This window comes from Haliotis rufescens, unplaced genomic scaffold (genome assembly GCF_023055435.1).
Source record: "Haliotis rufescens isolate VD_foot unplaced genomic scaffold, xgHalRufe1.0.p SCAF_5, whole genome shotgun sequence".
Classification (NCBI taxonomy): domain Eukaryota; kingdom Metazoa; phylum Mollusca; class Gastropoda; order Lepetellida; family Haliotidae; genus Haliotis; species Haliotis rufescens.
In genome coordinates, this window is record NW_025964223.1 from 21,641,016 (window position 1) to 21,657,889 (window position 16,874).

A 16,874-nucleotide genomic window follows, 5' to 3' on the forward strand; every position below is an offset into this window, starting at 1 on the left:
GTAAAAACCCATGATGAGACGATATATTATTTAAAAGTTAATATTAGTTCAGTTGTTAGATGCTGAATGTGCTTTATTCTGTTGAAAGTAACGCCCTGTATTCTCATAGCTCAAAGGTTTCCGATACCACTGCAATGAATTTTCATTAAAGCTCGTTCATGCATGTCATCGTGAAACATTATTGAATATTAAAATAAATATATGAGGCAATTAATTCAAGTTGAACAAGTTAATTACACCGGTCACAAAGCAGTAATGAAATAGCATATTTCATAAAAACAATTACAGATATTTTATGGATTTTCAAACACCTTTCCCATCAGAAATTGAGTCACAAAGGCCACCATCCATGATGCAGAATTTTCTTATTATGATAATGTCATTACAGTTGAAGGCTGTGGTGACTCATGGCGAGTTCCGTGATAGTCAGTGGTGAGGGTAATAGTATGTTTTTGTACAATAGCTACATCTATAGGTACATGTGTCAGTCAGGTCAATTTTGATGATGTTGATACATTTCATCGTGATCAGTGAAGCAGATGATAAAGTAACATTGTTGTAAGATGTGGAAGATTGGCGATGATCTTAGCAAAATGATACTGCTTGATTTCATGTGAACTTGTAGAATATTATTGTCGAGTAACTGAAAGATGCTGACTGATGCTTTGGAACACAGATGCGTTGAATAGAAAGTCTATTATTGATGGTTTTGTTGTCAAGGCCATCTGATGTCTATTATCATGAGATGTTGAAACATAGGTCAGAGATGAAAGAGAGCTGGATTTCATACTAACATGTTGGAAATATTTCTGTTGAGTAACGAAAACATGGATGCTGATCTTGTGGAACACAGATGTGTTGAATTGAGTCCCAAGTCATTGATGGTTCTATTTTCAAGCCTGTGGGATATCTAGATGTGGATCGAGACTCGATCTGATGGCCATAACATGTACAGAATACCTTCACAAATGTGTTTCAGGAAATGAGCTCTACAGACGAATGGGAGAGGCCTCTCCTGGAAAGCTGGATTCCATATCTGAGATGAATTTTATACACATGCGAAATTTTTAAGAGATGTTTGAATTTGCATGTTTTGAAAATAATGTCCTTAAGTAACACTAATATCCTTACAACTATTGTTGATGCATGGGCTCATCAGTGGAAATAGTTACCAGTATTCGTTAAAGGAAAAGCTTTGATTCATGAATTGGTCAAATATTGGTTGGAAATTTTGATGTTTTCTGTAATGATGTTTCAGTGTACCCACATTTTGTCTAAGCCATGTTGTGTAATTGGAGTTTATCTGCCATTTCCAACAAAAGCTCATGTTGAGTTCAAGATCCATTTGTTGTATGTTATTTGTCTGATGACAAATAGCATCTTATGAGCTCAAGGATGTACCATTCAGAACATAGAGATGTGGCAGCTACTGCTTTCATACAGAAGGTGTTAGCAAATAGAGTAACTATATTCTAATTTCTAAAAGTTTTTTCTAGCCTTGTTTTTGTGTTACAAATATAAAATGGTGACGCTGGAGAATAATCAGTCTAGATTATCTGCTGAAACAGATTCCATTTGGCATCAAGGGCAAAATAGTTGAAAATTATTTCTGGATCACTGAAAATTCAGTGATGACACCAGGTGTTCCCAAAACGGGTAAGCATATCCCCTCCACTGATAACAAGATGGTAGTTTGTGTCAGGCAGGACAGCCATTTTGATATGAAATACTATTTTCTTTAGGACTTATCTATTTAATGGTTCCGTTTGGAAATTTCATTAAAGCCCCTACACGATCTCCAGAAATGTTGGTAGTTGTATATTGTCTGCTATAAAATACTGAGATTGTGTAACAAAGTCTTCTGAGAATGTCAGCCGTTGCCTGGTGTTTGCAGAGCTTGTTGAGATGATCCATTCATTAGTTACATCTAGAGACATTACACAAATCTTCCACTGAGTGTAAATACTCTCCCTGGAGTGGGGCAAGTCCAGCGAGGGGACATTGTGATGGCACTGAGTCAAAGTGTCCAGAAAATGTCACAAGATGGTGGCAAGATGTGCTGTGAATGTCCGGGTGTATTCAGGCGTCTGTGTTTGAATAAAAGAGGAAATATCTGTTGGATTGTCGTGAAGACTTGTAGATTGGAGGATCGTCTTTGGTTTCAAATCTTGCTCATTTATCTGAAGAGGTTTCTCTCAATGTGTTGAAAGATTATCTCATGTCAACATGTTTAAATATTCTCAAAATGACGTCCACCAAAATGGCTTCCATGAAAAATTTGTGAAGAAATCTCTGCTTCGGTACAATTATCAGGATTGCATTCAGCTAGGGTACTCAGCAATTCAAACTATGGTACAAGTTGAAGTTTCAGCCATGAAGAAATGTCTTTCCTTGGAATATGGAATACTGTGTCAGATTTATATTTCAACAATGTCTCAACTTTGTTGTGCAGATCTGGACTTTAGTGCCTGATTTCAAATTATCCACAGTTGACAACGTCTCATATATGTTGTGTACAGTAACAATATTGTGTCTGATTTTGTTTATCCATCAATGACTGTGTTGTGCAGAGCTGGACTGTTGTGCCTGATTTCAAATTATCCACTGCTGATAATGTCTGAACTGTGTTGTGTACAGCTGGACTGTTGTGTCTCATTTTAATTTATCCTCCACTGAGAATGTCTTGTTTGTGTTGTGTACAGTTGAGTGGCCGCGATGAGTCGCATCTGAAGACGTTGTACGTTGACGCTGCAATGGAGTACAAAGTGAGCAGCTATCGTGTCATCGTCGCATCCACCAAGTCCATACTCAAGTTGGACAATGGCAGCCCCACTGTCACCAAGTCATTTGAAAACGTGTTTGAAAAATATGAGTCCGTGGATCCGTCATCACAAAAGTCAGAGGGTGAGTAAATATAGAACATTTCAATGTCTGACATTAGTTACAGGAGGGGACAAAGAGTTGTGAGGAAAAATTATATGTCATAATTTGTTAACAAAATGATGTTGCTCACTCACTATGAGTAGCTCACTCACTCACTTTATTAACTCACTCACTCACTCACTCACTCACTCACTCACTCACTCACTCACTCACTCACTCACTCACTCACTCACTCACTCACTCACTCACTGTGCGGACCGCCTCCGTGGGCTAGTGGTCGAGCGTACGCCCAGGAAGCGAAAGGTCTGGGGTTCGATCCCTGGTCGTACCATACCAAAAGATGTTAAAAGATGGTACTTGTTGTTGCCCTGCCTGGCACCCGGCATTAAGGGGCTAAAACAAGGACTGGTCGGCATCAGTCCAGACTAGCGAACACACACACACACACACACACACACACACACACACACACACACACACACACACACACACACAATCGCTATATAAGTGCAATAATCTTGAACGCGATGTTGAACCTCACCTCACCTCACCTCACCTCACCTCACCTCACCTCACCTCACCTCACCTCACCTCAGCAGGGCTATATGACTCCTATTATGCAGGTTGGTAATGTTGCATGTAGAGTAATAACTGGCTACATAGAATTAGGGATCATCTGTCCTGTGTGAATGAATGACATAAGCCCCAAGCCTTTCCTTTGGCAAGCCAAGCCCTTGGCAAGACTTCATTCACAAGGGACAGTTAATCCGTAAATTCTGAGTTCTGAGTTGGTTATTCTGTATATTACTCACTGGAGTCAGCCTATTGTTCAGATGATGTGATCACTTTATTATGTCATAACAATATGGGATGCCATGTTCTATTGTTCATGATCAGTCAGCCTCATAAATGGCTAAACTGCACTTTTGCAAATGTTAGAAAGTTATTACCAGCACTCCGATCTTTTCTACCCTCAGTCTTAATCTTTGTCTTTGTCCCCCTTCATAATTTCTAAGCAGCATAGTATCACTGTACCCCAAACTTCTGCTGTATTACCCCAGGTTCTCTTTCCTCAAGGCATTGTCCTCAATTTCTAGGCTCGGAGGGGGCACGGGTGGCCCAGTCGTCTAAGGCGCCGCAATTCGCTGTGCAGAGTTGCGTCCCTTGGGCACGCCAGAAACCTATGATTGTGGGTTCAAATCCCAGTTGGCCCCAATTATGTTTCTAGGTTTGTCAGCAGTGGTAAACGTCTGAAACCTGCATCACTTCGGGCTTTCCTCCCGCTGACACGCAGTGATATAACTGGAATACTGTTAAAAGCGGCGTTAAACATAACTCACTCACTCACTCACTCACTCACTCACTCACTCACTCTAGGCTCGGACACTATGTTTAATGTTTAAATATATGCATGAGAAATCTGTGTCGTAACCTAGCACAATACATCCACAAAATTCCATATTTTAAATATAGGTTGCGATTTCCTGCTTAAAACAATCAGAATAACACGATTTAACCAAAAACCTTTGTTTAAATCTAAAAAAATTCATACAGATGGACAGTAACCATTGCTGTAATGTGATTGGTTGCTTTAGGTCACATGCTTAAATCTGAGCAATCACAAACTTTGTAACAGATTTCGGCAAGAAAGCATTATTAGAAACAAATTTCTATCCAATAAAATAGCATGTTACAGCTACGAAAATACTCCAGGGGAGGTTACTATCATATTAATAATAGCATTAGCTTCCCAATGATGCCAAACATCAAGTGACTTCATGCATGTGTTATTCATACAAATTGAAGGTATTTCCTGGTATTTTCTCATGTTACTGAGCAGAAAGCCACTGTTATCAGGAAATAGTTTTGACAGATAATATTTACAATTCTTTCAAAACAATTTTCCGATATACCTAAAGAATGAAAATAAACAAGAATCTAAGTGGATCTTATGAAATCTTATATTTGCCGAAAATCGTCACATTTTCGCTTCCTTGGTGCTTAATCTGGACGTTATGAATGTGTTAGCTTACATTTTATATTTAAAACAAACTTAAGTAAATTGTAAATGCATTATTTGAATAATGTGATAAACATAACTTTCATCCATAACAATAGGATTAGACCGTTCAAATGGTGTATAACATGTAGCCGCAAACATGTTTCACAAGCAGATAATTTCTATGATAAATGTAGGCTTCATCTATCACCCCAGAGTGTCTGGGAACTTGGTGTCACAGCAGTAAAAGCTTCTGGTTGACTGGTGTTGAAAGGGTTAAGTTATAGAAAGGTCCTTGGGGTACATCTGTGTCTTACCTGTGCCGACAACCACCCAACAGCCTTACATTAGAATGGCGATCCTGTGGTTGCAGTGTATCAACTGCCTGATTATGTGTCATTTCAGTGAAGTGAAATGGGGTTAAACATTCAACATGATTGCACTTCAAACACTGTAGTTCTTAATATATCGCAATGCATATAGAAAAGTAAGAGTTAAGTTATAGAAAAGTACTTGGGGTACATCTGTGTCTTACCTGTGCCGACAACCACCCAACAGCCTTACATTAGAATGGCGATCCTGTGGTTGCAGTGTATCAACTGCCTGATTATGTGTCATTTCAGTGAAGTGAAATGGGGTTTAACATTCAACATGATTGCACTTCAAACACTGTAGTTCTTAATATATCGCAATGCATATAGAAAAGTAAGAGTTAAGTTATAGAAAAGTACTTGGGGTACATCTGTGTCTTACCTGTGCCGACAACCACCCAACAGCCTTACATTAGAATGGCGATCCTGTGGTTGCAGTGTATCAACTGCCTGATTATGTGTCATTTCAGTGAAGTGAAATGGGGTTTAACATTCAACATGATTGCACTTCAAACACTTTAGTTCTTAATATATCGCAATGCATATAGAAAAGTAAGAGTTAAGTTATAGAAAAGTACTTGGGGTACATCTGTGTCTTACCTGTGCCGACAACCACCCAACAGCCTTACATTAGAATGGCGATCCTGTGGTTGCAGTGTATCAACTGCCTGATTATGTGTCATTTCAGTGAAGTGAAATGGGGTTTAACATTCAACATGATTGCACTTCAAACACTTTAGTTCTCAATATATCGCAATGCACATAGAAAAATAGACTAACATAAAGTCTATGAAATCTTATGTTACACAATATCCTTCTTGACTCTAAAAAAAATTTAAAAATTTCCCTATGCTGATTTCATAGCTAGATCTGGCTAGACTTGCTTTTGTATGCATTTATAGATTATTATTTTTCATAAAATAAATATATTCCACAATCATGGTCCAGGACTAATAGAAAAATAGATACCTTTACCATTTATAGCAAATTATTTTGGGGGGGTTTAAATAGCAAAAATCACTTTCTCATCTTATGGATATCATTTATTGATAATATATTCGACACCAGCAGAGTGATTCAGCAGAAAGTTTGGCATCTTGAAATTCACACGGGAAACTGTTTTAGGAGGATCATATTGCATTGTTAATATACCATGATATGATACTAAATTAACACTAGCCCACCACACAATAATCCAAAGCTATGTCACATTCTTGTTCCCAATATTTGAGCCTAAATTATCAAATTAAATATGCAATCCCAAGTTTCAATTATATTCAATTCTTCAATTGGAGCTAAGTACAGGTGTGTCACAACAGGTTACATAAGGCCGCACATTTTGTATGTTTCGTTTCACAGGCCTGCTGCCCCTACTGAAAAGCAGGCGGTCCAAGAAATAAACTAAACATAAAAATATTTATTTTTATTATGTCTAATGGTAGTCAATATGGACCCTCATTTACAATAAAGAATGTTATGTATGTATTCCATGTCATCATCACCATCAGTGATTCAAGAAGGCATCTGCAGGTTTTAAGTCCATGGCTGATTGACTTTTGAATGAATGAATGAATGAATGAATGAATGAATGAATAAAATTGTGGCCTTACAAGTAACTTGGCTCCCTTCCGCAAAGCCATCTTAGCGCTAAGACGATTGTAACTCCCGTACTTTAACATAGACTTACGACAATAACAGCGCTAAGACAGTCATAACTCCCATACTTTAACATTGACTTACTACACTCTAGCGCTAAGATGATCGTAACTCCCATACTTAACATTGACTTACGACACTCATAGCTAAGACGATCGTAAATCCCATGCTTAACATAGACTTACGACACTCATAGCGCTAAGACGATCGTAACTCCCATACTTAACATAGACTTACGATAGTCGTAGCACTGTTATGGCCTTGTGGAACAGGACCCTCGTCACTCAAAACAGAAATGATCAGATGCCTCAAAACATGTCTCAACTCTTACCTTTTGCACTGCTTGTCTGGAAATACATGTGGCTGACTTCACACCTCCCTCCTACACATCAGCATGCAAGTGCCACTTTGATGCTCAGAGTTAAGAGTCAACGATTACACATCAAGTGGATCCAGTTCCGTTCCCTTCATCGCTATACTTACAGGAGCCCATGGCTTCCATGTTGACTTTGAAATAGATTTGGAAAAGGGGAGATCTAGTTCAGCATGACAAAAATAGTTGTAAGCCTTTCATTGTTAGGAATATTAATTAACATTTCCTACTGAAGGAATATAAAAAAATTAATCATCATCATCATCGTCGTCATCATTGTCATCATCATTGTCGTCATCATCGTCATCATTAATATTATTTTAATTAGAATTGTTATAGTTATCATCATCATCATCATCATCATCATCATCATTATTATTATCACTGAGGCATAGATGGCTTGATGACTACATGGATATGTGAATAAGGTAGTGAAATGGTGCTTATGTTTGCATGGAAACCATCCTCTGTTCCACCCCGTGCTGAAGCATTGACCCGCGTGTGGGCAGGTATGTTGTCTACGTATGTTAGCAGGTGTAACAATGCCCCTCCCCTGCTGCCCCCTAGTGGCAGACATGCTGTGCGGTCTCGTCTTTCGGCTGGCATTTACGCACACACACTGAGGAAAGTCGGTGAGCACCGCTTCTTGTCAGGGTGCAGATCCGATGGCGTCAGTGACATGGCGCCAGATGGAACTTGCTACATTGGTTTGGTATTCTATTATCACTCCATAAATATCACGGACATTTGAATGAACCAAGGTCGTTCCAAGAGGTTCAACGATTACGATGAGTTGTCATATATATATATATATATATGTACTCTGATGGGGAACCAGTCTAGGGTGGTATCCAGTGTAGTGGGTGCAAGTGGATGGGGAACCAGTCTAGTGGGTGGTATCCAGTCTAGTGGGTGCAAGTGGGTTTGGGAACCAGTCTGGTGGGTGGAAGTGGGTGGGGAACAAGTCTAGTGGGTGGTATCAAGTCTAGTGGGTGGAAGTGGGTGGGGAACCAGTGTAGTGGGTGGAAGTGGATGGGGAACCAGTGTAGTGGGTGCAAGTGGATGGGGAACCAGTCTAGTGGGTGGTATCCAGTCTAGTGGGTGCAAGTGGGTTTGGGAACCAGTCTGGTGGGTGGAAGTGGGTGGGGAACAAGTCTAGTGGGTGGTATCAAGTCTAGTGGGTGGAAGTGGGTGGGGAACCAGTCTAGTGGGTGGAAGTGGGTGGGGAACCAGTCTAGTGGGTGTAAGTGGGTGGGGAACCAGTCTAGTGGGTGGAAGTGGGTGGGGAACAAGTCTAGTGGATACCCAGTCTAGTGGGTGCAAGTGGGTGGGGAACCAGTCTGGGGGGTGGAAGTGGGTGGGGAACAAGTCTAGTGGGTGCAAGTGGATGGGGAACAAGTCTAGTGGGTGCAAGTGGATGGGGAACAGGTCTAGTGGCTGGATGTGGGTGAGGAACCAGTCTAGTAGTAGGGAAGCTAGAGGGTTAGTGGAATTATTTGGCAGAAGTCTAGAGTCTAAGTCTCCTGTTGGTACCTCCAAATATGTTACACTTCACTCTAGCCAGAACTTGTCAATGGGGTGCAGGCTGTGGAAACTGCAGTGCGTGTCTGATTTGCCCTTCTCTAAATGGAAACAGGAGGGAAGGTTAACTGATCTTATTTGTGCTCGTCTAGCTCCAGTCCAGTTCTCCATCAGTAATATGTGAGATTTGCTTACCTGAGTGTGAGTGAGTCAGTGAGTGAGTGTGTTGGGTTTAACACCGCTTTGAACCGTATTCCAGTTATAGCACAGTGTGACAGCTTGATGTAGATAGAAAGTGATACAGGTGTATATACCACTTTCTAGTGAAACCAACGAGCACAGGTATGGTTCTGACAAACCTAGAAACATAATTTCGGTTGTGGCTAAGGGACACAACTCTACACAGCAAATTGCGGTGCCTTACTTACCTGAGAAATGGTAATCCAGGATAAGTTGAACCAACTCACAAAACATGTTTGAGACAAGTATGCAGTGCACAGAATTTGGGCAACATATTAAGTTTGTAACAGGTAGAGAGGGTGTGCAAATGTTGTGCATGTGTTCATAATATCATCCGGGGGCGGTCGGGTAGCCTAGTGGTTAAAGCGTTCGCTCAGCTCGCCGAAGACCCTGTTTCGATTCCCGACATGGGTACAATGTGTGAAGTCCATTTCTGGTGTCCCCCGCCGTGATATTGCTGGAATATTGCTAAAAGCGGCGTAAAACCATACTCACTCACTCACTCATAATATCATCCACTGGTTTGTCTAGCCCAGATTTGATTATTAAGAGCCTGTAGCCATACAAACTTGGTAGTGTGGCATTAGAGAACATACAAACGAACAACCTCAATGTTTTCCTCACATTGTTAAATGATTAGAACTGTCTTACTAGTTCCCAAAAACCCGGACCCCAAAAGCCTGCCAGTCCTTGCTTTATCCCAGTCATGCTGAGGGCCAGGTAGGGTAAACACAAATACAATCTTTTAACAACTTTTAGTATGTTTGTTTGTTTGTTTGTTTGTTTGTTTGTTGTTTAACGCCGCACTCAGCAATATTCCAGCTATATGATGCCGGTCTGTAAATAATTGAGTCTGGACCAGACAATCTAGTGATTGATATCATGAGCATCGATCCACGCAGTTGGGATACGATGACATGCATCAACCAAGTTAGTGAGTCTGACCATCCGATTCCTTTAGTCGCCTCTTACAACAAGCATAGTCGCCTTTTACGGCAAGCATGAGTTGCTGAAGACCTATTCCACGCCAGATATTCAAGGGTCAACTTTTGGTATGACACGGCCAAGGGATCCATCCTCCGACCTTATGCTCTCCAGAGTGATTGAGTATGGTTTTATGCCGCTTTTAGCAATATCACGGCGGGGGACACCAGAAATGTGCTATACACATTGTACCCATGTCGGGAATCGAACCCAGGTCTTCAAGCGTGATGAGCGAACGCTTCAACCACTAGGCTACCCGACCGCCCTAGACACTGTATCCACTAGACCATGGAGTACTATAGTACACAACAAGATAAACGCAAGAATATTGCTGGCAGCATATCAATTAACATCCACGTCGCCACGTGAATGATAGCATATGGAATTGCTCATTTCTGCCAAAATGAGGCAATCTGCCGCCGATAAAAGTCCCGCCATAGCCGGGAGGCTGACATATTTCAGGTGGAAGTCAAGGTGAAACAACACAGTGGAGGGTGTAGCCAGCACGTAAACGGACTGGATGCTATTCGAGATGACATCACAGTCCGCTGTTCCAGATCGGCGTGCAGTGCATGAACATACGTACGTCAGACGGTGTAGGTGGATGTTGGTCATCAGTATAGGAAGCGTGCCACGAGGAACGGGCCATTGTTTCTCCTATCTATTAACTCCGTACTGGTATTTACTCTAATAGCAAAGGGTAGTGAAACAGCTTGAAGCTCTACTTTATCGCTTCTTTGTATCAGTTTATGACAGCCTGAATAAATAGCGGAACATGGGCAGGATGGTAAAGCATTTTATCTTCCAGGGGAAAGAAGAGAAATATTTACCTGTGCTGGTGTGTTGAGAGCTGTCAGGAATTACTGGGACTTGTTTACTTGATTGGGTCCCAGCAGCTCTTGACCTTTGTATTTTCATAATGTATCAAGACCTGTGTGAGGCCGATATTCAGCCTCAAGACCCCAATTGGAATTTCAAAACACCCAATTCATGGCAATATATACACCCAAAACATGTAAAGCATGACTCCACCTTAATTTTCATTAACTACTAAAAAAATTAAGGTCCACTCTTTCATATTTACGTGGTCCTGTGCACAGCGCACAGGTCACAAATCAGGTGAAATTAAGCAACGTCGGTCGCGCAGTCCTTGGATGGGTGACCGCGTTTCGGCAGCTTGGCTCCTGAGAGTTTCATGGGCTTCTGTCCTGCCCCACACTGAAGCACATGTAGCAGTGAATGGGTACCTGGTAGGATGAGATGGCAATGTGGCTGTTAACCTTCTAGCGCCTAACACGCAGCTTGGATTTGTATGCTCCCCAGGAAGCTGAGAGTGATTATCCAGTGACCGGGGTAATAGTAGCGCTTAGGTCATTATCATTAATCTGTCATGCCATGAAAGGTTATATATGTACCACCATACTGACATGCCATGACAGATTGGCTATAGTATTATAACACCATCAGGTCAGACTGTCGTCATATAGCTGGAATATTGCTGAGTGTGGCATTAAACAACAAACAAACAAACAAACAAAACAGTCACCATCGGATAGAATATTACAGAAAGCATTAAGTCCATTACTGTTGTTTTAAAACTCAGGTATCAATTAATGGACAGATATTGCACAGCTCATTTTGTTTGAAACTATTTAGGCCTAGATCTGGAGATGAAAGCCTTGTGTCTCCAGGAAAATGTCTTGACCCTTAGGTGCACTTCATAATAACGTCTGTTGTTGATGTAGCCCACATGTGATAAACCAAGGTCAGATGTTATACCCAGTCCACCATTGTGAGATGAAAAGGGGATATAGGAAGCTTAAAGTCCATGTGTAATTTAACCCATCTGAGAGGTTTGTTGTTGGGATAATAGCACTATTTATAATGTTCTCTTTCAGCGTGTTGTTGGGATAATATCACCAGTTCTGTCTTAATTTCTTGCAGTAATAGTATCATCGATTCTTCTTAGTTTGTTGTTAGGATGATATCACTATTTATCATGTAATGTTACAGATTGTTGTGTGGATAATATCAGCAATTCTGTTTCAGTTTGTTGTAAGGATGATATCACTATTTATCATGTTATGTTTCAGATTGTTGTGTGGATAATATCAGCAATTCTGTTTCAGTTTGTCATTAGGATAATATCACTATTTATCATGACATCACTGATCTTATTATTTATTAGAGATCACAAACTTGCACTAATTGTGTTACATTGGTAAATTCTCTGGAAATGCAACACTATTTTGCTATGGTTTCCTGGTGAAAACATTGTTGTGTAATCCATTGTTATCTGGTATTATTGTTAAAAATAGTGGAGGAATCAGTTACCTTATCTTTAGAATCCTGACATATATTTTAGCAAAAATAGAAGAGTTGAACTGTATATTTAGTCAAAGAAGGAACCATTCAGGTAACACCAATTTGTGGCCCTTGGTAACCTGATCTCATATGGAACCTGCCATCCATTGACCCATCTGTCATCCCACCTTCAGTTCACCCACCATCCAATACAATCATTCATCAGTTGGCTCTTTTCCATCCACCCACCATCCACCCACCATCCACCCACCATCTGTAGACACACCATCAGTCATGCCAATCACCCACCCACTGTAGACTGTCTGTAGACCCACCATCCACCCACCATCTGTAGACACACCATCCACCCACCATCTGTAGACACACCATCCACCCACCATCTGTAGACACACCATCCACCCACCATCTGTAGACACACCATCCATCATCCCACCTTCAGTTCACCCACCATCCAATACAATCATTCATCAGTTGGCTCTTTTCCATCCACCCACCATCCACCCACCATCCACCCACCATCTGTAGACACACCATCAGTCATGCCAATCACCCACCATCCACCCACCATCTGTAGACCCACCATCCACCCACCATCTGTAGACCCACCATCCACCCACCATCTGTAGACACACCATCCACCCACCATCTGTAGACACACCATCCACCCACCATCTGTAGACACATCATCCACCCACCATCTGTAGACACATCATCCACCGACCATCTGTAGACACACCATCAACCCACCATCTGTAGACACACCATCAACCCACCATCTGTAGACACACCATCCACCCACCATCTGTAGACACACCATCCATCATGCCAATGCAGTCATCCTTCCATTGACACCTTTCCATCCATCCACGATCATTCTACCTTCCATTTATTAATAATACATAGAATCCATCATCCACACATCCATTAACCCATCCACTCATCTATTCATCCACCATCGTCCTACCTTCTAATACATCAATCAAACCATTCCCTCATCTATCCATCCACCCATCATCATCAAACCATCCACTCATTTATCCATCAATCCATCATCATCAAACCATACACTCATTTATCCATCCACCCATCATCATCAAACCATCCACTCATCTATCCATCCACCCATCATCATCAAACCATCCACTCATCTATCCATCCACCCATCATCATCAAACCATCCACTCATCTATCCATCCACCCATCATCATCAAACCATCCACTCATTTATCCATCCACCCATCATCATCAAACCATCCACTCATCTATCCATCCACCCATCATCATCAAACCATACACTCATTTATCCATCAATCCATCATCATCAAACCATACACTCATCTATCCATCCACCCATCATCATCAAACCATCCACTCATCTATCCATCCACCCATCATCATCAAACCATCCACTCATCTATCCATCCACCCATCATCATCAAACCATCCACTCATTTATCCATCCACCCATCATCATCAAACCATCCACTCATCTATCCATCCACCCATCATCATCAAACCATCCACTCATTTATCCATCAATCCATCATCATCAAACCATACACTCATTTATCCATCCACCCATCATCATCAAACCATCCACTCATCTATCCATCCACCCATCATCATCAAACCATCCACTCATTTATCCATCCACCCATCATCATCAAACCATCCACTCATCTATCCATCCACCCATCATCATCAAACCATCCACTCATTTATCCATCCACCCATCATCATCAAACCATCCACTCATCTATCCATCCACCCATCATCATCAAACCATAAACTCATTTATCCATCCACCCATCATCATCAAACCATCCACTCATCTATCCATCCACCCATCATCATCAAACCATCCACTCATTTATCCATCCACCCATCATCATCAAACCATCCACTCATCTATCCATCAATCCATCATCATCAAACCATCCACTCATCTATCCATCAATCCATCATCAAACCATCCACTCATCTATCCACCCACCCTCCATCATCAAACCATCCACTCATCTATCCATTGATCCATCATCATCAAACCATCCACTCATCTATCCATCAATCCATCATCAAACCATCCACTCATCTATCCACCCACCCTCCATCATCAAACCATACACTCATCTATCCATCGATCCATCATCAAACCATCCACTTATCTATCCATCGATCCATCATCAAACCATCCACTCATCTATCCATCCACCCATCATCATCAAACCATCCACTCATTTATCCATCCACCCATCATCATCAAACCATCCACTCATCTACCACCCACCCTCCATCATCAAACCATCCACTCATCTATCCATTGATCCATCATCATCAAACCATCCACTCATCTATCCATCAACCCATCATCATCAAACCATCCACTCATCTATCCACCCTCCCATCATCAAACCATCCACTCATCTATCCATCGATCAATCATCAAACCATCCACTCATCTATCCACCCTCCCATCATCATCAAACCATCCACTCATCTATCCATCGATCCATCATCATCAAACCATACACTCACCTATCCATCGATCCATCATCATCAAACCATCCACTCATCTATCCATCAATCCATCATCAAACCATCCACTCATCTATCCATCGATCCATCATCATCAAACCATCCACTCATCTATCCACCCACCCATCATCATCAAACCATACACTCATCTATCCATCGATCCATCATCATCAAACCATCCACTCATCTATCCATCGATCCATCATCATCAAACCATCCACTCATCTATCCATCGATCTATCATCAAACCATCCACTCACCTATCCATCGATCCATCATCATCAAACCATCCACTCACCTATCCATCGATCCATCATCAACAAACCATCCACTCATCTATCCACCCACCCATCATCATCAAACCATACACTCATCTATCCATCGATCCATCATCATCAAACCATACACTCATCTATCCATCGATCCATCATCAACAAACCATCCACTCATCTACCACCCACCCATCATCATCAAACCATACACTCATCTATCCATCGATCCATCATCATCAAACCATACACTCATCTATCCATCGATCCATCATCATCAAACCATCCACTCATCTACCACCCACCCTACCTCCATCCATCCCCCATCGTCCTCCCCCTCTACCCCTCCTCTCAGCTTCCAACTCATCTTCCCACAGTCTCCATTACACATGAAGTACCAATTGTCCAAGATGGAAAAAAAGATGCCATTCCCCCATCTTCCTTCCTGGACCACATCCTTCTTTGCCAAATACTTCAGTGGTGAAATTGCAGAGGGAGGGTTTTTTACGTTGAAGTTGTTCAAAAACTTCTTACGAACATAGTAACCATGATATGGTTGTGTCCGGCCTCCACCCACCCAATCTGTGATCTGAGGGCATACAATTCCCAGGCTCTTATCACTTCCATCAACTGGCCACCATTGTTTTCCCTATGAAAGGCCTGAAGGAAAGTCTATGTGCTGTAGTTGAACTACCAAGACTGACCCTGGTACTTTGCCTAGTTTTACTCAACTCTCCTCTAAACAACTGTATTCCTTCCAGCCTTCTGCAAACACATTAAGAAATGATGATTGTACTTTTAGGAAATGTGATGCACGCTCTGGTATAACTATTTGGTGAGAGCATCTCTCATTTGCTTGCAATCTGCCCCGAATATGGATAGTTATCACGTTTGGCTACCAGATTGTCATTGGCCCTGAACAGGAAACCTCCAACTTACACATAATCCTGGCTCAATGCCATAAAAGGTCATTCAGTTGATAAAAGAATTTTTCTCTCACCTGTAACTTTTGTTTACCTGTCAAGGTGCAAATTAAGAGCAGGCCGAACAATTGTATGAAAGCTGACTTCAGCCTTGAAGTTCATGTCAATGCTAACATGGGCTCTATCCGTGTTGACAAACTTGATAGGCCTCTTGCAACTGTTATATTCTCTTTCTGCATTTGGTTATTAACAAAATAATCAAACTGGATTTTATATTTTTCTCGGCTCTAGATCCGCGGTTTCGGCTTGCGGAGGAGCTGCTGCAGACTGAGCGGGAGTACTGCAGTCATCTACAATGCATCTTCGACTGCTATGCGGAACCACTCAGGTGCGTACATGTCTTCATAGTTGTTGATCAACATTAATTGTTTGTTAGCAAATGAGGGAAACTTGTTTTTTGCTATGCTTATTCCTGATGTGGAATTTTCATGGTTCCTTTAAGTTTCTTAACATTGCCAAGTTTTTCATTGGTTCTTGTTATTAAATAGAATAATTGCAGTCACGTAGATTTGGAATGCTACATCAGAATGAGTTTGCCCTGATAGGGAAATTGCTGTTTTTTGTTACAGAGTATTATGTATTAGATTCCTGAGTTTCCTTTTTAAATAGCATGTGGAAATTAGTTTTTGTCATGAGAATGTATGCTTTCGGTCATTCCAAAATATAAGAATCTTGGGTTTGAATCTTGTGGTACCAGACTCAGCTCCTCCACAATATGCCTGACTCACCATTAGG

The 16,874-nt window shown here is 41.4% G+C and overlaps 1 protein-coding gene across 9 annotated transcripts in view; it reads left to right on the forward strand.

Moving 5' to 3' along the window:
* LOC124112017 (rho GTPase-activating protein 20-like) overlaps window positions 1-16,874 on the forward strand; it is a 276,303-nt gene that overhangs the window by 96,257 nt on the left and 163,172 nt on the right. For all 9 annotated transcript variants that reach the window (XM_048384210.1, XM_048384211.1, XM_048384209.1 and 6 more), the window contains 2 exons: window positions 2,703-2,904; window positions 16,371-16,467. In XM_048384210.1, the coding sequence (XP_048240167.1) occupies window positions 2,703-2,904; window positions 16,371-16,467 (299 nt within the window). The remainder of the gene's footprint in view (window positions 1-2,702; window positions 2,905-16,370; window positions 16,468-16,874) is intronic.